At 40.5% G+C, this 25,495-nt stretch overlaps 1 protein-coding gene across 1 annotated transcript in view; it reads right to left on the bottom strand.

Moving 5' to 3' along the window:
- Positions 1-25,495, bottom strand: part of dgkb (diacylglycerol kinase, beta) — an 89,437-nt gene that overhangs the window by 3,013 nt on the left and 60,929 nt on the right. Inside the window, exons 21-24 of the mRNA XM_084727588.1 lie at positions 11,088-11,178; positions 9,735-9,930; positions 2,398-2,518; positions 2,208-2,268 (exon numbers count right to left, since the gene is read on the bottom strand). Coding sequence (XP_084583714.1) covers positions 2,208-2,268; positions 2,398-2,518; positions 9,735-9,930; positions 11,088-11,178 — 469 coding nt within the window. The remainder of the gene's footprint in view (positions 1-2,207; positions 2,269-2,397; positions 2,519-9,734; positions 9,931-11,087; positions 11,179-25,495) is intronic.

The raw sequence follows: 25,495 nt of genomic DNA, 5'->3' as shown, positions 1-25,495 counted from the left end.
CACTTCATCTGCAGTGGCGTTGTAATTAAAGCTTAAACACAACCGTAATCAACGCAAACTGAGGAGTTTCATTTTGAAAAATGAACAGCTTGGACAGAGGGCAAACACTTGTCGAAGTGCGTGTTTGAGACGCAGACGGTGAGCAAATCAGAAGAAGTAAGACTTGCAATGTTAAGTATTTGTTTTAAATTACTGCACAAAAACACAAAGCAGTGATCTGTGGGAGAAGGAACAGAACCTGCTGTCCAATCTGTCTTTTATTTTGAAGCCAGTCTTTTAAGAACTTAATGGACAGTGAAATTATACAGGCACTGTCTGTTAGAAAGTTTGTTAAATGTGTTTTGTCTTTTTACTTTGTTTTTTCATTCTTAACATCAACCTACTCAAGAACTGCAGATATAAAAAGCAAATTTGGTCAAATCTGCTATTAACATCATAATGATGTCAATTACTGTCTATATAAACTGTCCTATCTAAAAGTAAAGTAATGTAATAATAATAATAATAATAATAATAATAATAATAATAATAATAATAATAATAATGATAAAAATGATAAACTTTATCTGTATCTCACATGTCAAACAAGAGTAGCAGCCCAAAGTGCTTTACAACAAAGAAATTACATGTAAATCACATAAAAAAGACAAAGAATGAAGATAATAAAACAAGAAGTAAAAATAAGATACGATAAGAGTAAAATACATAGAATTCATCTTCACATAGATTAGACCCGCCTGATAAAAAATAAGACAGAAAATAAGGAGAAAGACAGAACACATGAAATGCATGACATAAGATGGAAAATAAAATCCACTGAAATAATATCAACAAAAATCAAGCTAAACATATAGTGTGCAGAATGCATTAAATTAAAATCATATTAAATTCTAATTAAATTATACAACATTTTAAAAGCAGTGCAGCAGCGTGCAAGTGTGAAACAAAATGCAAATCAGAGCTTGTTTAAGGCTAAAGTGGTATTGTAGCTTTTTTTTTTTGCTTTTTTTTTTTTTAAACTTAATGTAAAGTAAGATCAAGTTTTAAATCCATCACAGACTTCGTGGATTGCAGGACTGCTCATTGAAAACAGCCTCAAACAAGACATATACCAACACTGATGTTTTCAGTTTTTCTGTCTGATTTGTCTTCTGCTCAGGTTGAAGTTGGGTGGAGTGATGATGAAAATAACCAAACTTCACCTCTACAGCAGCGGTTTTCTGGGGCCCAGGGACCAACGGGGGACCCTGAGTGGGTTGTAGGAGGGTAAATTTTATCACATATTTTTGAAGTCGGAACAACGAGGAAATAAATGGTGCTGGTGAACCCTGACTGGCGGTCCTGAGAGGGTTGACATTTGAGGGGATGGAAGGCCAGAGAGTTGAAAATGGATGAAGCTATTCTAGAATATTAGCCGTGTTTCTCAATTCACTTTTATCCAACCGCCTCTGTTGCAGTCAAAATGTTGTCCATGAGAAATGGTTTGCAGACAGTTGGAGACAAGAACTTAAGGTACAAACATGACTTTTGAGCTTTTTATTCTTTTTTCAAACTCGAGCTGAGCTACCAAGCTAATGAGCTGCTCAGCAAACCTGTTAGAAGAGCTTTATTTTCTCCCTTAAATAACATAATAAATCATGGTTGAAGTTGCCACCTTGCTGCAGTGATGTATATATCCTGATCAGAACCCCTACACATCAGCCTTACATGTGGTTACAGGTGTAACACATCACACTTGATGATGGCACCCAACATGGAGGATGGGTGTCATCAGAGGTGCTACAGACTTGAGACGTTCAACCAGAGGAGTTGAGTGAAAAAAATCTTTTCACTCTTTGAGCTCCTTGGTCTAATGGAAATGCAATAAATGATCATTCACTGCTGCTCCGTCTTTAAATTCTGTCCTCTTTCTGCTGAAGGTAAACTTCTCTCGTTTGTCAAAAGTTAGAAAGCATCAACCTCATTTAAAGGCACTGAATGTTGCTGCTCATGTTCACTTTTCAGTTGTCAAAAGGTGGTTTAGAGATTATGCAGTACATCCAAACGCATGAGGTCATTAATGTTTCCTCTGTACAAAGACTTTGTTTTTTTTTTACCTCTAAATAAATACATCACTGCTTCATATTTTGGCTGATGGGCTCCAGTTTGCATGAACCACCTGTGTGTGATGGACAATAAGGAGACAGTGGACACGTTTAATGACTTACAGTGCAGGGAGTCTGCATCCACGGTTCCCCATCAATCTGCATTGGAAGGGATTTACTGGTTCTGTCAGTGAAGAAAAACATACTACGGTTACATTTATAAAACATCTTCAATTTTAAAATGTTGCAGCAGGCGGCCAAGTGTTTGGTCTTAAACATAATTTAACTTTCTACGTTTCTGACAAATCCTGACCTGATGGTCACAGAGGAGCACTGCGCCAGGCGTCTCCCAGCGCTCTTCAGGCCGGTGTAGATTTGACCCATCTCCATGGCTCCTTCCAGACCCACCACCTCCAGCAGCTGGTCAGACAGGTCTGAAACACACAGAAACACATCTTTAAACATCTGTCTAATCAACCAGAGCCGCTGCTATTGTGGAGACCAACTTGAGAATTAGCTGTTTATGTGCTGCTGCTGATTAATATTTAAGAAGTTTATAATTCTGTCAAGTCTCTCTTTTTGTTACTGACTAAACTAAGTTTTATTAACTGTCTAAAAACTCACGACCACCTCCCCCTTCACTGGGTGATATTGAAAAATCAGATGAACAAATATATAAAAATATCCTGCATCCCAGTAAACAGTATAATCCCCTATAAGCATGAAAAATGTGCTTTAAAAGCAGAACCTTTTCATTGGCTATGATGTGGTGTTTTAGACTCTTATATTTATTTGATATTGAATCTAGAGCTGCAGTGATGAATCGTGACTCACAGTCCCTCTTGTCCCACACATGTCACTGAACAAAGGAAGAGTCGTGCTGAAAGACCTCAGTAGGTTTTCTCTGCCACAAAACGAACAAACTGTAGCGCTGAAATACACCTAAACATACTTCAGAGTAGAACTGCAACGATTAATCAATTAGTCATCAAATATTAAATGAATCGACAACTATTTTTTATAATTGATTTAAGTATTTTGTTAAGAAAAAAGTAATAATTATCTGATTCTGCCTTCTTAAATGTTAATATTATCTGGTTTCTTTACTTTTCTTTGACAGAAAACTGAAAATCTTTGGGTTGTGGACAAAACAAGACATTTAAAGATGTTGTCTCATGGTATGGGGAACAAAATAATCAACAATTAAAAATAATTGTTAGTTGCAGCTCTAATTTACTGAACATTCATGTTTATTGTTGCCCCTAAATGTTGCTAATATCATCTTAAAACCAACAGATTTGTACAGAAAGTTAGAGGAAGAATGAGAAATAAAAGAAAATTTATTAAGAAAATAAGGAAGCAATGGAGGAAAAGAGAAGGAAAGTAAGGATTAACAGAGGAACATGACTTGATGTTCCTCACTTCTGCTTCTGAAACATTTAACATTCACCGTTACAAAAAAGAAAAAAGGCATCAAGAACAACAAGCTACAAACAGAACAGCTATTAATTAGATTGCACCGGCAATGCAAAGCAATCTTGTGATAATATAATTATTAATTTCTCTTCTGTTTTGCAGTTATGAGCATTGATTTTGCCCCTGCTGGAAGCCCAGTGTCACGCAGGGCCCATCTGTTTCAGCGGCCCGCTCTGCCTCCGACTCTCCATCGACTCGTCCCTCCACAAATTAAGAAGCTGCTGCCTCGCTGCTGGGAGCATGCAGACACTAATTGAAACTAAGACCCATTTTTAGGCACTCGGTGCGTGCGTGTGAGCGAGTTAGCTCGCTGTCACCGCTGCTGCTCCGTCGCTGTCATGTTTATCTGAGCCGCGCTGGTTTCCTGAAGGAGTGTCGTAGGTAATGTTGCTGTTCTCGTGAGGTGTTGTTGCTGCTGCCGAGCTGTGGTGTCCAGCTGTCACCATGGTGATGGACATGCGTCTGCCCCTATCTCGGTGCCGGACTGTGAGTGCACTGCTTTCCAGGGTCGGAGTGGAAGAGCGTGTGTACATACCCAGCAGGTTGACCTCCTAACACGGGCTTTAAAGCTGCTCCCCCCATTGTGACTTCTCACGTTAATGCAAACGGCTCACACAGGCCCGCGCTGACACGTATGATGGACAGCGTCACCACGGTGATAGGGATTCCTTGTTGCCTGGGGCTACAAAGATCCAGTATACCCAAGAGTGCTTACTGTCGGGAAAACGATAGAGCCTCACTGACAAATAGAACAAGGTCAGAACTCTGCACAGCCACTGGATCTTTAAGAAAAACACAACTAAATATATTTGAAACGCGTATTTGGGCACAACCATTAACTCGTAGATGACCTGTGGAATTTTTAAACCAATTCTGAGTAGAGTCTGACTGACACTGTACTTTAGGGGCTAAAAAAAAATCCAATATATCAGCTGATATTCTTTATATAATCGGCATACCACACCAAGAACAGCGGTGCCGCTTTAGTTGGGTGCCACTTCTCTGTTCATAGGAAAACAATGGAACAGCCTGTGCAAAGTGTTTTTCTAAATTAAAATTCTGGCCATAACTTACACTTTGCACCTTTAAAGGTGAAAATTGATCTATTTTATCTTGGTGACTGAACCTCAGATTTCATCCAGTATGATCTATTGGTGGATTTCCATTTTCGTTTGAATCACCGACCATTATTTCTTATATTTGAGTTCCAAATGAGTTACCTGGAACAATAATCAAAACTCTGCCAAATATAGAACAAAAACATCATGTTGACTGCCCAGAGATGTAGTGGGAGAGAAAAGGAGTCACTGAACCGTTTATGCAAGAAGAAGGTTGAATTATTAACACAAATAGAAACTGAAACACCCCTTGAGCAACCTACAACCAACATCGTGTCCCTCACTTAGGTGATGAAGGCTATATTTGACTGTGATGAACACACAACACAGACCCACACACACACTAAGGGTGACAACGCAGAGTGGGTGAGACAGTCACATGAATGAATGTCCATATGGGGGCTTCACAAAAGCAGCGCTGTGGCTTTATTCTCAGCCGTGTCTTCCCGTCAGAGCGCGGAATGAGAAACGACGTCCTTGTCACTGTCAAACAACAACCTGTCGAGGCCGCTGGCTGCACACTGACACGTGTGGAGCAACAGGGTGAGAGCGGAGGAATAAGAGAGAGACGTGACGGAGCGGAGCAGGACCAGCAGCCGATCAGCTGAAAGTAAAACTAAAGAGGAATGGCGGGAGGAGGAGGAGGGCGCGTGGAGGCCGATCGTCCAATGAAAGCTTCATGGGGCTTGTCACGGGGCATCAGTCCCAAGCATCGAGCCTTCCACCCACGCACGGACGCCCCCCTGCCCCCTCCCCTGCAAAAACCTCAGTCCCATTCTAAATAATTCACTCCACAGCCATTCCCTTCCACCTGAGGGGCTTGTCTCCTGGCGTCACCAGCGGGACGATTTAACAGCTCCCGAAAGGTCAGAGTTTTTTTATCCCCCAGCCCACCCCTCTACACACACACACACACACACACACACACACACACACACACACACACACACACACACACACACACACACACACACACACACACGCACACAAAGTAATCCCTGCCAACAGTTTGATCCATGCGTTGTGCTCGGCGGTGCCCCCTCTGGCTTAATGCACTCTTGTGTTTACCTCTAAATACGCAGCTCTCTTGATCTGACAAGTTAGGCTGCCCACCTTGAGGGCACCTTCCACAAGGGCATCCATACACACACACACACACACACACACAGGTGCACACCCAGACACACACACATCAATAAACAGGCGCAAACAGACACAAATGGGCGCAAACACACAGAGACGCAGTAGCACACAAATACACACTCCCCACTCAAACTAAGTGCCTTCCCGGGATCAGACGGTGGCCCTTTTTTTTTTTCAAACACAAACACAAAACTGATTGATTTTTATTCAGGGAATAATGGAGTGTTCATCGCAGCAAGATTGGGCTTTGAATTGATCAACTATCTCCCTCAGTCTGTCCTCCTCTGCACCACACTGTACCTCCATCTGACGGCCACATCGTCACATTCAGGAAGTTATAAGGAATGAAAATCTGAAGTCAAGTCCTGTTAGATTGTTGAAATATCACTGAACTATAAGTAAAACTACTGGTGTTAAAAATACTTATTCTTCCCAAAAACAAAATGTCGGTATCTGATGTAAATGGACTGAAAAACTACAGGTACTAGCGCCAAAAAAGGGAGACTTAATTATACAGCAATTTGAGTAGTTGCATAGTTACTTCTTCCCCGGGTTATAAAAATCCCAACATGCAACAGCACTTCTTAGAAGAATGTCAATGTTTTGCCCAGGTTGATTATTTTAGGACTGAGCTACTTTTCTTCTTTTTTGCTCTCCCTCACTCCCTTTGCTGTGTTTCAACAACACAAAACACTTTTTTTTAAAGTACAACTACACTGCTGCACTGCTCCTGTAAATTAGGGACTAATTTGCCACCTTTTCAAAGATTTCTACAAGCTTTACTATCAACGCTCTTTGAGGGTGCAACAGCTACTGGATTCCAAAGGAAAGAAAAAATGAAATCACATCAGGACAAAAAAAAAAAAGAAAAAAGAAATGAATAAAGCTTCATGGACAGCTTCACAAAGATCTGTTTTTTCCAACAGTCATGTTCTGGCCGGTGAAGTCTCATAAGGGATCACTGGCAGCCATGTCTGGAGATCCTCACTGACTCGCCATGTTTCAAGCTCGACACTGATTGTTAACATCCACTTCATCCCCGAGTACAAACACACCACCTCACCATGAAACCTAAAAACATACTGCGCATCACCTGAACGGGCAGGAGTGAGACATGATGGAAAATAAAACACAAAAAACAAACAAATCCAGAATTCATGCCAGTAGTGAGGAGAAAAATACATGTATGTTGATTTTTAATTACAAACTTTTCATACTTGTTTCTTGTGATTAGAAATAGTCCAGTCCTGTTTTCTTACGCCCGCCTAGTTTCAGCTCAATAACACTTTATTTTAAAAAGTGCATGAAACTTTCTAAAGAATTTAACCAGCCAGCAGTGGATTAGTGGATTCAACTGAGCATAAAAATTCACACAATTTAGAATGCAGGTTTTCAGCTACAAACCATTGTGGGTGTACTGAAGAAAAAAATAACCTGAACTTGAAATGCTCACTTGACAACTTTACAACTGTCACAACACTGTACACATATTGTAAAGGACTAACCTCCCATCTCAAGCGCAAGTGAATGAGATGCATCTTATTCAAAAGAAATGCTTTCACTTTAATCTATGCAGCTGTCTGCTCCATGCGTCTCAGCTTCGTTTCATAGGTGTAAACGTGATCCGAAGCATTTATTTAGGCTTACTGTCTATATATTTGTGCGTAAACACAAGGCTGATGCCCAATAAAAAGAACCAATAAATATATTTTTCTACATTTTGCAATGAAAGGGGAAGCAAAGTGTGCTCCTGGTTCAGAGAGCAGCTCCCTCTGCTCTGGTTTGATCCCCTCAGCTGCCAGATGGAAAGCGAGACACAGGAAGTTATTCTGCAGTGTTTGTTCATGAGCAAACTGTAAACTTCACTGTGCATTTACTGACAGTAGACAACGTCACTGCTTAACTTTAGTTCCTCATCTCTGATCACCGACCCCCGTCTCCCCTGCACACACACAATGCACTACTTACTGTATACCACAATTACATGCATCGTGTTGATGAAAAAGTAGATCAGGATTATTTACACATGTCAAAAGAGATGCAGACCCCTTTCAGAAGCAGCAACAAGATCACTGCCCGCCGTGCTGTTTCACTGTGGACACCGTGGTCTGTCAATTTGGTTGACATCACCCAACCATAGTGACGACTAGTGTCACACAGACTGATGATGACATGCTACTGTGCTGCTAATACTTGTTTTCTAAGGACTGCAGGACTTTTCTAAGCATTTATAGATGCATATTGGGTTGGAATACTTCTTCTATGACAGCTTTCTGGATACTTTTGCCTTTTCCTGATAAGTCCTTCAAGTGGCTCACACCATTTCACAAGTTACCACAGAGCAGCTGACTCATTCTGCTTCATTCATTCATATATTCCCATTGACGGGCTTCCTTTTGACGTAAATGGATTCAGGGGTAAGCCCTACACCCCCCTCAGTCCGCTCCTATTAACTGAGCCTGTCCACTGGAGCCTACACAGACCATTAATACGCAAGTGACAGTTCCAAACAGTGACATGATTGTACCTCTTCTTTGCAAACAAAACCCACTAGCTATGATTCACCTTGTCATCAGTGAAATATTCATGCACTTGGGAAAAGTTTGGTCTTAAGTTTAGTCTTTGATCTATCTGATAGAAGCAAGGACATAGACTGTCTGTGCCTCTTTGCGCTTTAGGCGAAAGAGCCTCCAACACTGTCAAACCTATTTAACGTACAGTATTATTGTCAAAGCAACACATGCAGGGCTTTGAAAAACTCTCCAATTACCTCACCTAGTGTCGAGGCTAGGTTCAAGTCTAGATGGCAATCCTGGATGTACAAAACTCTCGTACATGCGCACTTGATTCAGCACCGGCTGTCCACGTTGGGAGGAGGTCATGATGGATGAATGGGTCAAACACAGAAGTTTCACCCAGGAGACAAAGGTTCATGTCTTGTGTGATATATATGTTTTTTCAGTTTGGTTAAGTTGATGTAATAGAGGATATGAGTGGGGATGCCATCCCTCTAGTTAGCAATAGCATAGCATAGAATCTGTCCTGCTGTCAGTTTATGTCTTAGATCTTTTATATTCTCTAAACTAAATAGCTACAACAGTCCGTCATGAGTCTGGCAGAAAACCCTGATGGCAAACTTATCGAACTTGTGAACTGCTTCAAAATATGAGGAAACAATGTGCACAAATCTCATGATTACCATCCAGACATGACAAAGAGTCTACAGTCATGCTAGTGGCTCTGAGAGGCTGTACAAATCGCTAATATTACCATGGAAACATCACAAAGACAATGTTAACATGTCGACAGTTAGCAGGTAATGCTTACCATGGGGGGTTAGTATGCTAGCTAACATTTGCCAATTAGCAGTTTAAAAAAAAAGTATGAGTGGATGATCGCAAAGTCATCAGGATTCATCCTCTGGGGACCACAAATGTCTGTCCATCTATCCAACAGTGAGACAGATGATGATGTATCTCTTCCGGGGTTTTTGATATGGATAAACGCTTCAGAGGACAAATGTGCATGATTTAGTGGCACCTTGCACCTTGTAGATTGCAAACACTTTGTGTGAAGAGCCTTCGGTGGCCACAAAAAAAGGCCATATCTAGTGCCAATATTTGGTTTGTCTCTTGTGGGTTACTGTAGAAACAGGCGGAGCAACATGGAAGCCTCTGTGGACGAGGACCTGTGCCCTCTGTAAACAAAAACAGCTCATTCTAAGATAATGAAAACACAACACTTCTTATTTTCAGGTGATTATACACTAATGAAAACATACTTGTGAATATAATATTCTATTTCTGCCATATTCTGTAAATAAACACCCATAAACACAGTGGACTGTTAAGTTTACTGCAGTGATGACAGGAAACATTAAAGTCATAAATGTATGAAGCGCTGCCAGCGTTACCTTGAACTGCAAACATGAGCTCCTTGGGGTCGAGCACTGGTGTCCTCTTGTCTTGGCTCTTTTTTCCCCCCTTGCGGTAACCCCTCTTCTTCTTGCTCTCACCCCAAAGGTTGGAGCCGCCGTGCATGCTGGGAATGTTGAGAATGGCAATGCCTTCCAAGGAGATGCTGCTGAGGTCCAGAGTAACACCATCACACTTTTAGAGAGGAGAAAGAATCAGAGGGGGAAAATTGCCAAAGGTTTGGCTATTACTTATCTTTCATAATATGTTAGTAATGTCAGCTGTATTTTACTGTAGTTTGATCAGTGACAACAGCTCATTTATTGAATTTTAGTTTTAATTACAACTTTGGCTTCCCATGATCATTAAAACAAAGTAATCGAAATATAACAATCATTGTGCCACATGCGGTGGAGGTGTGTTGCATTTTGTTCATTTCTGAAGACATGCACAACCAACAACTCCAAACAGCCATCACGTGCACATGAATGCATAGTTAAAAGCTAGTATATTTCTGCTTGGGTCCAGATCTGTCTCTCCATCTGAGTCTGAGCGCCCCCATCGGAGACTTAACCTTAACTTGTTTTTGTATCTGAGCCTGACTTTGAGATCTTTTTCTGATAGCGAGGATGACCCTGTCATTCTGCGCCTGAGCCTGTTTTTATTATACATCACTTGAATCTTTAGTCTGAGCCTGAACCTCTGTGAGCCACAGTCTTCTTTTTGGCCTGAGCCTGTTTCTATAACCACCGTTCCTGTCAATGTGATCTGATTAAGCTGAAAAGAGCCAACCACAATCATCTTCTGCCAGTTCACTTATACTCTAATGACATTTTAATATACCTGTATGGCTCTTCATACCTGCTTTCCTGCAGGAGTGTAGGTGCTTAACCAGCACTAATTAATAAAGACCTCTGCACTGTGTGGATAGCTCTGAGAAGGGGCAGGATGAACCGTATAGACGGCATCTTCATTATCACTCAATATCACGCACAGCAGGGTCTTGTAGGGCTAATTACCTGTGTGTTGAACTGAGCTTCAGTGAGAAGCGGGTGGGAAGGTGAACAGATAGCCTTCACACATCAACACTTTGTCTGGGTGAATTTGAAACTAGCACAAATTTGCGCTTTTTATGGAACAAGCGTTGGCCAGAATATTTTTAGAGGCATATTTTACCTACTTATCTGCATTCGTGTGACTGGTTTAACCAAATAGTCCTAAAAAATACTTGCTTGGGAGTTAACAACACAAAAGAAATGACCTTAAAATATTTCCTTTGCTTCTGTTTCTTTCCTGCTTTGTTTTTTCTATAGGGCTCAAAAAAATAAAAAAAAATATGTGGTCTGACTTACCTCAACCTCCAGAAAGTCGTGGAGCTTCTTACATGTGGCCGAAAAGGTCTCCGAAGTGCCGAACTCAAAGTACCACAGCTTATTCTTTGTTCTGAAAGAAACAAGACAACAGGAACTGCAAAGGGACCGAGAAAAGAGGAAACATTGGAGTGTTTTCCCCCCACATCAAAATCTGGAGCTTGTACAGTCATAGCAGCTCTCCTCCTCTCCTCTGTCTATAGTCCCCTATATGCTGAGCTTATGAAACTCTGTAAAGGTGTTTGATTCATGCTTGAAAAAGGATCCTCTAAACTCCGCAGGAAATACACCTCTAATGTTTACCGCTGACCAAAATCACACAGTCATTAATCTCCAAAGAATGCATAATGTGGCTCATTAATCACATATTGAAGCATGATGATGAATCTAAAGCCAGTTAAGGAGGCATCTGAGGGAGCACATGAGGTGGCCAGTGGGTACCCATGCCCAACATTAAGGCCCAGTGAGGGGCGTAAGAGGGTAATCTACCTGCCCCTTCAATTAACAGAGGACTGAGGTGCTGCTCCCCGGGCTTCCTACAGCACACACTCCCATTGTTAAGGCTGATGATCAATGACCTCAGAGGAGTGACTCACCATCTGTCCACATACTGCTATCATGCTATAATATATTCTCTCATCACTACATGAATAAAATGTCTGGTTTTGTATTAGTCTATTGATTACTTGTTCTGCTCCTTTTATTATATGTTTCATTTTTAGTAGTGAAGTGTCACATAACATATTAGTCAGTGTACTTCAGGCTAATCATGCATGCAGATGTCTTGCAGTGCACCGCAGTCAGACCCGGGCAAAGAAAATTGAAAAAGAGTTGTGGAATTGAAGGGAAAATAACATATATCACAAATATTTGAGAGCAGTTGATTTAACATTTCCACCAGGAGGTTAATATTTCTTTAACAATTATGAATGAGCACAATGCATCAATTTAGCTTCAAACTATTGGTTGTAGATGTGGGTTGGATTGTGAACTTTCCCTGTTTTGAAGTTGATTACAATGTCAGTTAAAACTGCACCCTCTCTGTCCTTTCTAAAGAGAAGGGTCTAATTTATCGAGCGTAAACATACAACAAGATGTGGCCATAAATGTCCAATAAAACAGTTCCCCCGAGAGGCTTAAAGTTCATAACTTTTTACACTGCTTCCTAACCAGAAGTGATGCAAATAAGCAAATACCAGATTGTTTCAGTTTTTTCCAACCTGCTCTGTGCAATGTGTCGCTTGTTTGCAATTTTTGCACCTGAACCATCCCTATTCAAAATAACTGTTAAACCTTCAGATGATGCAGTGACTCCAAAGCACAACATTTAAATAATTTAGGAGATCCCAACACGACTGGCTCAGTTAATCAGCACAGTGACCTACATCCTGTGTACTTTAGTCATTTTACTGTAATCTACTCTAAAATTACTGAGCTCTAAAATACCTCTTTAACTGTCTTGTTTGGTGCAACTGAATCCGGGAGACTAGAAAGGACTGTGTTTAACTCACTGGTACAGTTTTCAACAGGGCCTGTCGCTGCTGTGAAAGGAGCCAGGACTACAGTTGATGGACCGACGCGGCGAGTTGTAAATACATCAGCATCAGCATTACAAGGACAGGCCAGTGTCGCTTCAGATCTGACACCACGGATGTGACAGGAGAGACAGTCAGAACAGAAACCTCGATCCCATGTGATGGAATCGAGTCAAGGGTTTTGGAGCGGTAGGTTCATGTACACACTGAGTGAAAGCAAAATATTAAGAAGAGCAGTGGATTGAAAGCTTTACTCAAGTGAATAATGACATCACCAATAATTCAAATCTAATCAGAACATGAACGTAGGTATAGTCAGGTGGAGACGCATCACTTTAAAGGTAAGAAAACATTGGGTTCACCCTTTATTCACATGAACCACTCATATCAAGACTGCTGGAACATCTCATCTTTTCTCAGCGAGGCTTTGATAGACAGTGATCTCATATTTATGAAAACAAATTTGATGGTCTTATTTTCATTAGAAGGCCAATCTGTGAAGCTAGGAGTAGTTTATCAGTCTCATCGTAGAACAGGTTAGACTAGTCTGACAGTCTGCACTGTTCCGGCTGGACATATTAAAGGAGAAATCTGTAATATTTTTACTGTAATAAGTCTTAAAAGGGCCACTTTCGGCCCATCAACCTGCGATTGGCAATATTTCCAGCATCTCACCTCCTCGCGTCCTCCCGAGCCTCTGCTGGGAGATGTGCGTGAGTGGCGAGTTCACTATGTTGCACACGCTACATACCTTCACTACTTCCAATAAACAAAAATAAACTGATAATAAATGAAACTCTCTCACACCTACTTTCCTTTTCCCACATTATAGATCCTGATTTCTTGCTCCTTTTAGTTCAGAATACTACAAAAATATATCTGGGCTACTGACATCTGGTTTTACTGCTAACATGATCCTTGTAGAAAAATCCAGAAACACAAAAGGCAGAATATAACAAAACAAAGGAAGAGTGAATGGAAACAGGTCACCACAATTCATGGGAAAAGTGGACAACACAAATGTCACATTTTAGAAAGGCTGTGTTAAGTTGTGTTAAATTACATTTTCTATATTGTTTTTACGTAAGTTAAGATTTGAGCCAAAAATTAGCGTTCATCCTCGCAGTGGCTGGGAATCAGGATGTACGTCACGGGAAGCAGTGTATCGGCACTGAAGCAGCGTCACGGCGTCCCACAGCTCGCAAAAGCCTTTTCATCTCTCCAAGAAACAAGAGACAACAACACACAATTCATCACAAAGCTTCAAGGACAGAAAAAAACCTACAACAGTGCTGACACGCAGAACTGAATACAGTAAAAAATGGTCCTCTCTTAGCTGGAATCAAAGCACTACAAGAGGGACGTATTAGTATAAGAAGAGTAACAATCACTGAATTATTGATTTCCTCATTAGGACTTTTGTCAGGACCATTTAGCCACTTTATAAATGAGCTTTCATTAGGGTACTTGCAAGGTAGCCCAACTCACAGTTGATTTATAATGTGCAACATGGTCAATAGAAGAGGGATGGGAGCAGAGGGAGGTGGGAAGAGGCAGGAGGGCGACGGGGCCACGCTGAGAGGCTTTCCACAACAACACATCCCTCCATCTCCCCCATCATCATCATCATCATCATCATCGTTATCAGTCTGTACGTTCAGCAGTCCCAACACATGCACACGGCACGGAGCAATTTTGCAAATAAACAAATGAAGGCGGCTACTTTGAAAAGCATATTCAAAACAAGTGGTTTGTGATTGATGGAGACGATGAAGCCAGATACAGTACAGGTGATGTGACTGTTGAAGCTGGTATTTTTGTTGCATGTTGAGAGCCTCACTATCACTTCCTGTGTTTAGACCAAACACAGCAAGTTTTAGAGGTGACATGACGACATACGAAGTCAATGAAAAGACATGAGTGGATATTAGAAGACAACTGAGGTGAAGACACATCTGTACGAGTTTAAAAAGTTTCAGCTTCAGAGAAAACATTCCACTTATCACTTGAATGAACAGAGACATGAGGAAAGAAGAAACTGGTGGAAAGTAGCAAAGATGTCGTAAGTAGAGACTCTCTTGTAACTCTGAGCAAACGCGTACATGGACAGCTGTGGACACCACAGACGCTTATTAGTTCTGTTTATACTACTTTCTGAAGTCTTACTCGGAGGACGCATTCCACTCATGTGCAGTAAATCAGCGCCTGTAGTGGTCGCATGGAAAGATCCACAACTAGCGGGTACGCAGATGCAGAAGGTATAACCGGTCAAACCGAAACATTGCTCAGGTCAAGCACGACACAAGTCAAATGATAAGAAATTATATTTCCACAAACTTAAAACTGCATGTTCGATTTGAAACTAGGGTTGCAAATTTTATGCATTATCAATTAATCGATTAGTCATCAAGGATGCAGTTACTGCCATTTCTAGGCAAACAAGGCTGACCAAACCAAATCAGCGTGTGAGCTCCAGAGGGTAGATAAAACATACATTAGCAATTACATCTCTACGTTTTGTTTTATCTGTTAAATTTTTAATCGATTAATGATTAATCATTGACATCCCTTATCAAAACCAAGTCAAACGTAGCTACAACTTAACGTTAGCCTCCCAGCCGCTCTTTGACAGCTGCCTCATGCGTTGGCTTCAGCTTGTCTGCTGTGTCCGAGTAAATTGACTATTTTTGCGCGCACTGCACTAGAAATCACCAAATCATGTTTCAAAAACAAAACGTATTTCAATATTTAATAAAAGTCAAGTCGTTTTGAGTCATCTGTCTTAAGTCTAACTCAAGTGTCAAATTATGAATATCAAGTCAAATTCAAGTTGAGTTTTAGTCAAGCAAGTCTCAAGTCCTCAAATTTGTGACTCGAGCCTGACTCGAGCCATGTCATTTGTCTTGAGTCTCCCAAAGCTCCAGATTCTTATCAAATTTTACAGCATCTTCCACTAAGTAGCATCATAAACAGAGAGCTCTGGGTTTTTACAGTACAGAAGAACCAAAATGCAGGAAACTAATAACAGATACAGTAAGAGATAACATCTGAGCATCCTGTCGATTCCCACCACTTAACCTAACAAGCGCACCATGGCAACAAATCACCTCATGTCCCTGTTCATTAGATAATTAGGAGCATCTCATTGGCTGGATCGGATTGTCATTCGTTATCTGCCGACCGATGCTAAACACCGGACTCAAAGTCTGACAGACTGATTATGAAGAGCGTCTTCAACAGTCGCCAGCTTGTCCCAGGATTAATAGGGAGCCCGTTTGAGTGAGATGATACTTTTAAGGTAGATTAAGAGGACTTTAGTTTATAGTAAGTGTAATAAAAGTGAACATAAAGTGCCCATTTTCTTTAAACTCTTGGCTGACTTTTAGCTCCTGCATCCTCCCAGGACATCTTCGAAGCTCATTACTTTTCCTGTGGGAGTGATTTGTGTTTTCAGGGAAGAAAAAAAAGAAGAGAAACAGCAGTGAACTGTATGTAGCAGGTTTACAATATCAGGGTAGCCACAAGGCCTCTGCTGTGATTTTACCTGCAGTGTATCGATGCAAAGTGCACTGCAATGATAACTTTAGCGGTGTGCATGTGAGATCAGCTGTAGTCATCACAGCTGGCCGACCAAAAGAAAACAGTGGCTCAGGTTTCCAGAGCCACTGAGGTGTCGTTTATTTGCACAAACAAATCATAAAACAAAACTGAAAGAAGAGGACGTATACAAACTGTGCGGCTGAGGGGACAAAAAAAACAACAGAAAGGGCTTTAGAAAAACAGCTAATACCAAGAAAACAAGTGGAAAAGAAGATGAACTGTGCAACAGAAAGACAAATGTAGCTCAAACAGCCTGAATCTGAACAATACGATCATGTTCATCAACCCTCCGCCGGCTGGTCACCACATTAAAGGATGTCAGAGGCGATAAGCTTCAGTGTAGCATCAATGTCCTGAGGCCACAGCACCTTTTAGATGCACTTTCTACTGGCCACACTGAACGCGAGGCACAGAGCCATTGATTTTTTTCCCCTCTGACACTTAATCTAACCCACAATGATCTACGACCTTATTTTCACACTAATTTCTTCTTGATCAGAGGTGATAAATATCGCATTGACATAACCAACTCTTTGTGCATTGCATCAATGCGCTGTTTTGTTTAACATGACGCCGCCTGGAGCGCTCCGACTCCGACTGGCAGTTTGAGAAATGACCTGAGTTGCATCGTCTTGCCTTCAGAGATGCAGCGAGCAGTTTGAAAAATGTATTTCTTTCTGTTGCACTGCAATGATTCCAAGGTGTTTTTTTAAACCAAAACTACAGATAACAGTATAAAATATCCAACATCTATGAGAGCAAATACAAAAACTAAACTGCTACAATGATATAGAAGTGACCTGATAAGCCTGACACCTCAGATGTTTTTCTAGTTTTGCAAACAGACCTGAAGTGGAGGCAGGAACAATCTAAACCTCACCCAGCAGAGCCAAATAACTACAGTCATGTTGGACAACTTGCAAACATGGTCCTCGACCTTAGTGACACTTCAGGCCCACCTTTCTTGGAAGTTACCAGAAATAAAAGTAATCCTCGATCTGCACTGTGTGACTGCAGACGCTTCACTGCCTTTCTATCCGGTGTGTCCGTGTCCACGGGAGGCGTGACTGCTGGACACTGTCTCCTTTCTCTGCTCCACTGTCTTTACAGACCAGACCTATTTTTACAGAGGCACCTTGCATCTTTAAAGAATGACATTTACTTCTTTGGAAACAGTGTTTCATTGTGGATTTAATGGCATGCAGTAGTGAGTTTGCAGATTACAAACAATATTTGCCTCACCCTCATCTTCCAAGTGTGTAGGAGAAACTCACCAAAAACATGAAAGGCCTCTGTAGAGCTCGTGTTGAGATTGTCCATTCTGGGCTACTATAGAAATATTGTGGGAAGACTTGCACCCTCTGTAGATATGAAGGGTTCATTCTAAGGTAATTCTGGTGATTATACACTAATGAAAACATACTTATGGATATAAGTGGACTGTAGTTAAACTAGTTTTCATGTTTGTTTATGTCACTTCTCTTTTGTCTGTGAGTCAGGAGAAGGAATGTCATACAGGTCTCCTTCTGCCAATATTCACTATTTAGGAAATCCATGAATCCTAATCCACTAACTATGCCTGCTTATCATTGAGGGTTGGAGGAAAACCCCAGCTGACACCGAGCGATAGGTCACCAGTCAATCACAAGGCTTATTCAGGACATACAGATACAAAATAAAGATGAGACGATGTGCTGCGTAGAGCAATTAAAACAAGTTCAGCACATTCACAAAAGATCTGTTACCACAGCGATCATAAATGAGCTGAAAACGTGTATTTAAAAACGCAAAAATTGCCACCAAAACTACTTAAACACTGGAAATGTAGTTGATGAAAAACAGCTAGATGACGCTCTGCTTCTGAAATTACACACAGCAGCGCCCAGTGTACATCTGGATGGTAATTAGGAGCATCTCATTGGCTGGATCGGATTAACCCTGTTTGAACCAAAACGTTTCTGACCTGCTAAACAGTAACTCCATGCTTATTCCTCTTGAGTGATGAACTGTGGCAAATATGAAAATCTGACATCATGTTTTGTTCCAGCATCCAGTTGTAATTTCTAGTGTCAGCTGAAGTTATATGAAAAATTGAAGATAATGTTACAAAGATTAACGCTTTGTGGTTACTTTTTCCAGCTTTTTTCAACTTATTCTAATAACTGATTAAACTTTTCACCACATGTTGTGTCTGATGACCAATTAACAGCTATAATAATTTATTATACACGTAACGAAACACATAATCTCATTTGTGATACCGTTCCACCCTAGAAGCATTCATTTTGGGAGCTGACGTGATCTTAACAAGGCAATGCTGTTAATTAATCTTTTCATATTGTTTACAACGCTTCAGGTGTTTTAGCAACGTGTTTACTGAAGGTCTGACACCTCCTGCAACATGTAAGCAGGAAGAGGTTAGTTTGATTTCAGCGTCTTTGTTTCTACAGTGAGAGTGCAGGTGAGTCAGTAATTATTCTCCATCAGCTCTTCCAATAAGAACGCAGCTGTCAGTCATGGACATGCTCTCATGGACCTTTGCTCCACATTTTCACTCAATAGGAGCATGCACATTAACAGAGACACTTCAGTAGTTCAAAATACTTAAAATCCAAGTGAAACTACAAATGTTGTCACTCTTTGCAGAGAAAAGTCATGTCAAACAAATTTTCAAAATTACTGTTTATATATGCTACTAAAAAAGGGTTTGGAGAGGAAACAGAGTTACATCTTATTTATGTTTAACAAACTTGCACTGTTAGCTTACATGTCAAGGACATGACATGCGTTCAAACTGAAAGATATACTGCCCAGATTGAAAATTTTAATTATGGCTTTTCGCAATGGCTGCTACTTTTGTACAGAGGTGTGTGTGTGTGTGTGCCTGTGTGTGTGTGTGTGCCTGTGTGTGTGTGTGTGTGTGTGTGTGTGTGTGTGTGTGTGTGGATGTGGAGTTGGAGCCAGGAATGGTGGCAGTGTGACGTGAATTGCTTAAAAACCGTCTGTCAGAGCCTTTCTAAACAAGACACTCAGTTCAGGCGAGTGAGGGATGTAACAGTCTCATGAATTCCAGTACGACTGTACACACTGGGGCAGCACTGCAAGAAATAATCTGTATCCAACCCCTCCTTTTCATCCCTTTGTTATTTTTACACACGTAGGCCTGAAGACACACATGCGCATACAGTGGGAGAGGTGGTAAATAATGGTGCTGCCCAGAGTCAGGCGCCCCAAGAAGTGGTGGGTGTGGTGCAGTGCCCAGGAGGTGAACTGGCACCTCTCTGTGCAACCAGTCAACGCTCCACAGTGAAAAGATCAGATTCCATGTGATGTGTGCTGTTCACACTATCATGAAGAAAAAACCCGATGTGAGTCACATAAAAAGTGGATTTACAAGATTTTGCATTGAAGTGACCAGTTTTGACATTTTTGAGAGTTTTTAAGCCATTTAATGTGCCACAGCTGACTAGGTAATTAGCTTTTAAGCTTGCAAACTGATGTTAGCAGTATACTTTTCCAAGTGGATGTTTATTAGCATGTTCAGCAAGTCATGGTGCAACACACCACGTTAGCTAGAAACTTGTTCAGAGTTCAGTTTTGGTTTGATTTACTTAACAAAATCTCTCTAAACAGTCTCCTGTTACTGGTCAGGCAGCTAAACTGAAGGTAAGAAAATCTCTGAGGTGGTAAAAATGTTGACATACTTATTTAAATGTCTCAGTTGGTACTGGTGTGAGGCTTTCTTTTTTATTACCCTGAATCCAGCCACTCAGGTAACAGGCTGACCTGGTTTTGGCTGCTGGGGCCACATGCAGCCTGAGAGGGAGAGTGCAGACACGACTCAGACACCTCTGACCTTCAGCGTGTCGCCGCCACTCCTGAACACAAACCTAAGTCTTTGATTGGCTTTATGCAAACACATCTCTGCAGTCAGAGGAGCAATACCACTCTGACAAGTTTACACATGGAAAACATAAATTTGACACTTTTTTTTTTGTTTTATCTCAAAAGAGAGTACAGACCATGTAATTTACAATGCAAATCTGCCATAAAAACAAACCAAACACAAACATGGAATTCATTAGGACTTTTTAACAGATCATATTGCAGACATGTAGATGTCAGAGAGCCACGATGATCATAGAAATGAATATTGATCTTCAGTTTGTCATTATCAGGGGTAATTTAAACGTAAATTGATCACTGGAACAACATGTGTCTTGTGTGTGTAAATTCAATTGAATTTATGTGTTTGTGCTGTGTGAGTGTGTGTGTGTGTGTTTTTTTTTTTGTTTTTTTTTTGTGTGTGTGTGTGTGTGTGTGTGTGTGTGTGTGTGTGTGTGTGTGTGTGTGTGTGTGTGTTCCCACTGAGCTGGGGACAGGGCCACAGGTGAGATCCCTCTAAATTACACACAAGTGGTCATTAATTATAGATGACACTTTGGTCACATAAACGATTTCATCCTCAAATGAGGTCTGAGGGCGGCCGCTACTGAGGTCCACCATGCATGTGTGTGTGTAAGGGTGTGTGTGTGCATGTGTAAATTAGAGCGCCATCACCTGTGGCCCTGTTCCCAGCTCAGCAGGAAACACGCACACACGTTCATGCGGACACACACATTAGCATGGGTGTGTTGATGGCTGCGTGTGTTGGTGAATCCGGCGGCCCCATCCAGCACATCGCAGGTCTTTGATGAACACACTCATTATGCTAAAGAGTGCTCCATGCCTGGGCTTCCCTGTGCCTTCAGGAAAGGTTAACTCAGGATGGTTACACAGCACAGCAAGAGCCTGTGGGCGCACGGGGGCACAGCGGCTCTGGAGGAGCGCGCTGACGGTGTTAGATGTCTCAGGACCAAAAATAGATCTGGGTATGCAGAGCAAATATCATGGGAACATCAAGGCGCCATCATTGATGCCACAGAATAAACAAACATTGCAGGTGAAGCCACAGCAGCTTTCACGCTGGAGCGCAAAGGTCCCAAATCAGATGTTCTCCCTCAAAGATCTGAGGTCGTCTGATTTGTGTGGAGAGCAAAAAGCGGCATGGAGGCCAGATTTTCAAAATATGATCTGGGCGACAAAGAAAAGTGGCGCAAAATTGGATTGCGCTTGTTTGCGAGCTTGAATTTAAAACTAGTCTAAGGAACTTTCATACTGTGTTGATTTTGGAGGCCCTGTGGACAAGAGGAGTGGCGTTTCCTCCATAATAACCACAAAATATATATCTTAAAGAAAATTATCTGAAAACAAAACACTGGTTAACATGCAACTCGCTTCTGTGTAAACACTTATGTAGGCCATATAGAGGCATCTGTAATGAATTGAGACTGTTTCATAAGCAGTTAAAAACACCTTGTAGCAGGTTTAAATTAGCGTGCTAGCATTAGCTACTGAAGCATGATGAGAGTTAGCATATAGCTAACAACAACTGATGATTTATGTCCAGAGCCAACATTCAGTGCCAGTGCAGGAAATAATGTGTATATGAAGGGAGGTGGAAAGTATGAAGGTTGGGACGGTGGATGGTTGTGTAGCTTGATTAGCCATTTCACAGGAGAATGGATCAATCAATGTTAGCCTTTTTATTAAGTGTGACCACCGTCTTTCACCAACCTTAGCCAAGTATTTTAGTAGCCTTCATGGACTTTAAACTATAACCTATATCTTTTTCTTTTGACGATTTATGACCTTCTTTGGATAGTTGACAGTTTAGAGGCATGAATCATGGGATCCACAGCTAGAAATGAAGCGGGGTTGTGGTTACATGGTGTGCATGTTAGCAATTTAGAAACTGGGCACCCGTCTTTCCACATGTGCAGATATTGTAGAGAATAATAATTTTAAAAATGCGTCACAATTGTGAAAAGTTGTTTAGTGTCAATGGTCTTGTCGGGCAATAATGTTTAAACTCATTGTGTTCCTGTAGTGCCCCCTAGTGGCAGAATGGCATCAAATTACACAGGATTACGTGAGGTTAATATTCACACTCATCATCTAAATTTGGTTCAAGTAGTCAAGTGTCAGTTCACGTCAAATGGTAACAAGATTAGATCAAATGTGGTAAAGAAAAAAATGTGAAAAAATGTAATCATAAAATTCAAAATAGCAGAAATTTTGATCTTGGAGCAGGAAAAATGGTGGTGTGATCAGATCGAGACCCAAAATGCACAAAAACCCAAAATGATCAGCTGGTTCTTTCTACTGAATTTCATTAAAATGAGTTGACAAAGTTTTAAGATATCTAAATACTAAATAACAAAGAAATAGTAGTGAGACGGCTGAATTGATTGTTTAGAAAGTACAAAACTTAAACGTTACAAGTTTCCACAAGAAATTAAAATGTAAGTTATTGTTATTATAGTGAATCTAAGTTATGACAAAGAGCAAATTTGCTCTGCTTCAAAAAGTTTCCAATGTTCCAATAAAATTCAGTTTCTTCTGTAGCACAGAATATATATACATATAAGAATAAAACTGTATAATAGCACAAAGTTCACTCTTTTTCTTCTCCACCTCTCCTTCCTCGCTTCTCTCACTATCCATCTCTTTCCCTCAGAGTCAGAGATTAGTGTGTAATTACATGGGAGATCAGCAAAAAAACGGGTGGGGGGGTGGGGGGGGGTGGGGGGAGTAGTATATTTTAACAAGGCGGTCGAGGAGGAGTGGCGATGGGGGAGGAGGTGGCGCAGCCCTCGTCACGGGCCGACTGATTGTCTGCTTTTAATCCTCAACCTCATTATCACCTCCAGGTCCGGCAGTGGCAGTAAATGAATCTATCTGCCGAGTGTCAAATCTTCACACCTTCACCCTGGTAATCACCCCAAGGTGCAAATACAGAAGATGGATAGAACCAGAGAAATGAAGGGAGCGGCAGAGAGCGTATGACCCCTGCATTTCATCAACAAAATCTCCTCATTTCATAATTAAGAAAAGCTACATGATGGTGTTTGGTTGGTAATTAAAGATGATTAAATATTCAGTTTCTTTAAGGTCAAAGCAGTGACGAAATGTATGGATTCGGTACGTATAGTGAAGGACCATTACTGCTGTCACATTAAAAACCTAATCATTCAAACGCTGACATTTTTCTTTCTCCAAGTTGTGCTGAAATCTTATTATTTATTTTGAAACCTGTCTAAGAACAAAAATAAAAGGGTACATGAGAACTATAGAAATATACATAAAATAAGTGTTTTTACTCCATGTTGTATGTGTTAGATTATTTTTTAATATATATATTTTTTATTTTGTGCTCTATGAGTGAGCAGTTTTACTATTTTTATCTTCTTCTGTCCTTAAGTGAGCTCACAAAGGCAAATTCCAATCAACCATGTTGAAATAGCAATAGTGCTCTGACTAATATTTTAACTTTGTTTGCACAAAGTAACACAGAGATTTTATTTATTCTTCTTTATCATTGTATGTTTAATTAATGTTAAGCTATACTCCAGCCTGAAAAACAGTAGATTACTTATCCAGAAATTAACTCATAAGAATCACAAACTGAAATATAATTATTTCAACAAAAAATAAACTTTTTTTACAGTGACCCTTCACAATGACAAATGTCTTTTCACTTCTCACCGTTAACTTACTATACCTTCAGTCTGCCTTTGAAAAACTTACAACTTTTAATTTTAAGTTACAAGATATAAGATAAAATTAATCAGGTATAATATTAATTGGTTACATTCCACATCTGGAAAAGGAACAAGGAAGGTTGTGTAACTGTTAACGACCTGTTAATAAAAAAAATACATAAATGAAAATGTTTTTTTGAAACCGCTGTGAAAATATAAAGGAATGTAAACAATCCAGTGAGTTTAAGACTCATGAGGAGTCATGACATCAAAACATAAACTGTGACTTCATGTTTGTTGTGTACCATTTATTTTGTACTTTGTACTTTTGTACTACAAAGAGACGTCTGAAAGACAGAGTCTCTGGACACAAGTACGCTGTGAGAAAAGCAAATCTCATATGTCACTCATTTTCATAATGCACATATTAACCATCCAGAAAGTCATACAGTTGAAAGTCTAAAAAACAGAACATTCGGGGTGGTGACTGACTGAAATTATTATTGCAGAGAATAACTCTTTATATACATTGAATATATTCATTCAATTGTTCAGTTTGGTGTCACTGCTGTCACACGTGAAGATGCTGCTTCTGCATGTTGTGTAGGTGGTCAAACATTTCTGGATAAAATTATCTGCAAAATGTTTTCATTATCGTCACCATTACTGTTTTAATCATTATTACTTCTTAAGGCCTCTTGCTATGGAAAAGCTTGAATACTATTATTACTTTTCTATTTAACAAAAGGCTTCCAGTGCATTTCATGGTGCTTAAATCTTGTTAGCAGTGGCTCATTATTCCTTTCATTCATTCTAGACAAAAACATCATTATTGCAGACTTGATAAGAGTGAAATAAAGTCTTTCTCCCCTCGAGACACGCTGCACTTTGCTTCCATTGTCAGTGAAGTTCCTGAGAAAGAGCCTCCAGCTGCAGGAAAATGACTCTGTGATAAGTTGCAATATACTTCCAATGGACACGAGCCCTTTGGACAAATCCAACAAAATCTATGCTACCTTGAAAAACTATAATCATGCATTATTGAATTGGCAAGGATAGTGTGTAATAGAGAGATCCTAAACCCATTCCCCCTCCTGAATTATTAATTGAATTCAAATAACAGACAGAATAATTTTCTTAAAATATCTCAATCATTTTTCACAAAGGCTTAAAATGGGGGTAAAACAACAGAGATGCAGTCAGAATATCCTGCTTATATCCAGGAAAATGACCAAAAGAGGAAAACTAGTTGCCAACATCACTACATGTTGTAACAGTAATAACATGGCGATGACTACCCAACGTTTAATCAGCTTTAAGTTTACAGTCTCCCCTTCTTGTTGGCATTTCTCCAACATGGTGGCACATCCCTCGTAACCATCGGTAACCATTACACGACAGGCCCGTGTTTATCTGAAACCCCCTCCGCTTCCCTTTGGATCATTTCGCCGATGCATCTGCATGTTCGAGCAACAAGCAGCAGAGGGATTGTTGGCTAAATGTTGTACTAAGGCCAGGGTAAAATATGATAATGAGTACAAATGGGATTATTAGGAGGCTGCGTGTCATCAGTCTGACTGATCCATGATGTCAAACTAGCCAAGCAAATTCAATTAGGCCTGCAATTACTCCCTGGCGCTAGTGGAGACGTATTGGAGACGTTAAATATTGA

Source organism: Lutjanus erythropterus, chromosome 9, assembly GCF_056507025.1.
Source record: "Lutjanus erythropterus isolate fLutEry1 chromosome 9, fLutEry1.hap2, whole genome shotgun sequence".
NCBI classification, from domain to species: domain Eukaryota; kingdom Metazoa; phylum Chordata; class Actinopteri; order Lutjaniformes; family Lutjanidae; genus Lutjanus; species Lutjanus erythropterus.
Note: the sequence above shows the minus strand (reverse complement) of the source record. Positions and strands in the feature narration are given on the sequence as shown.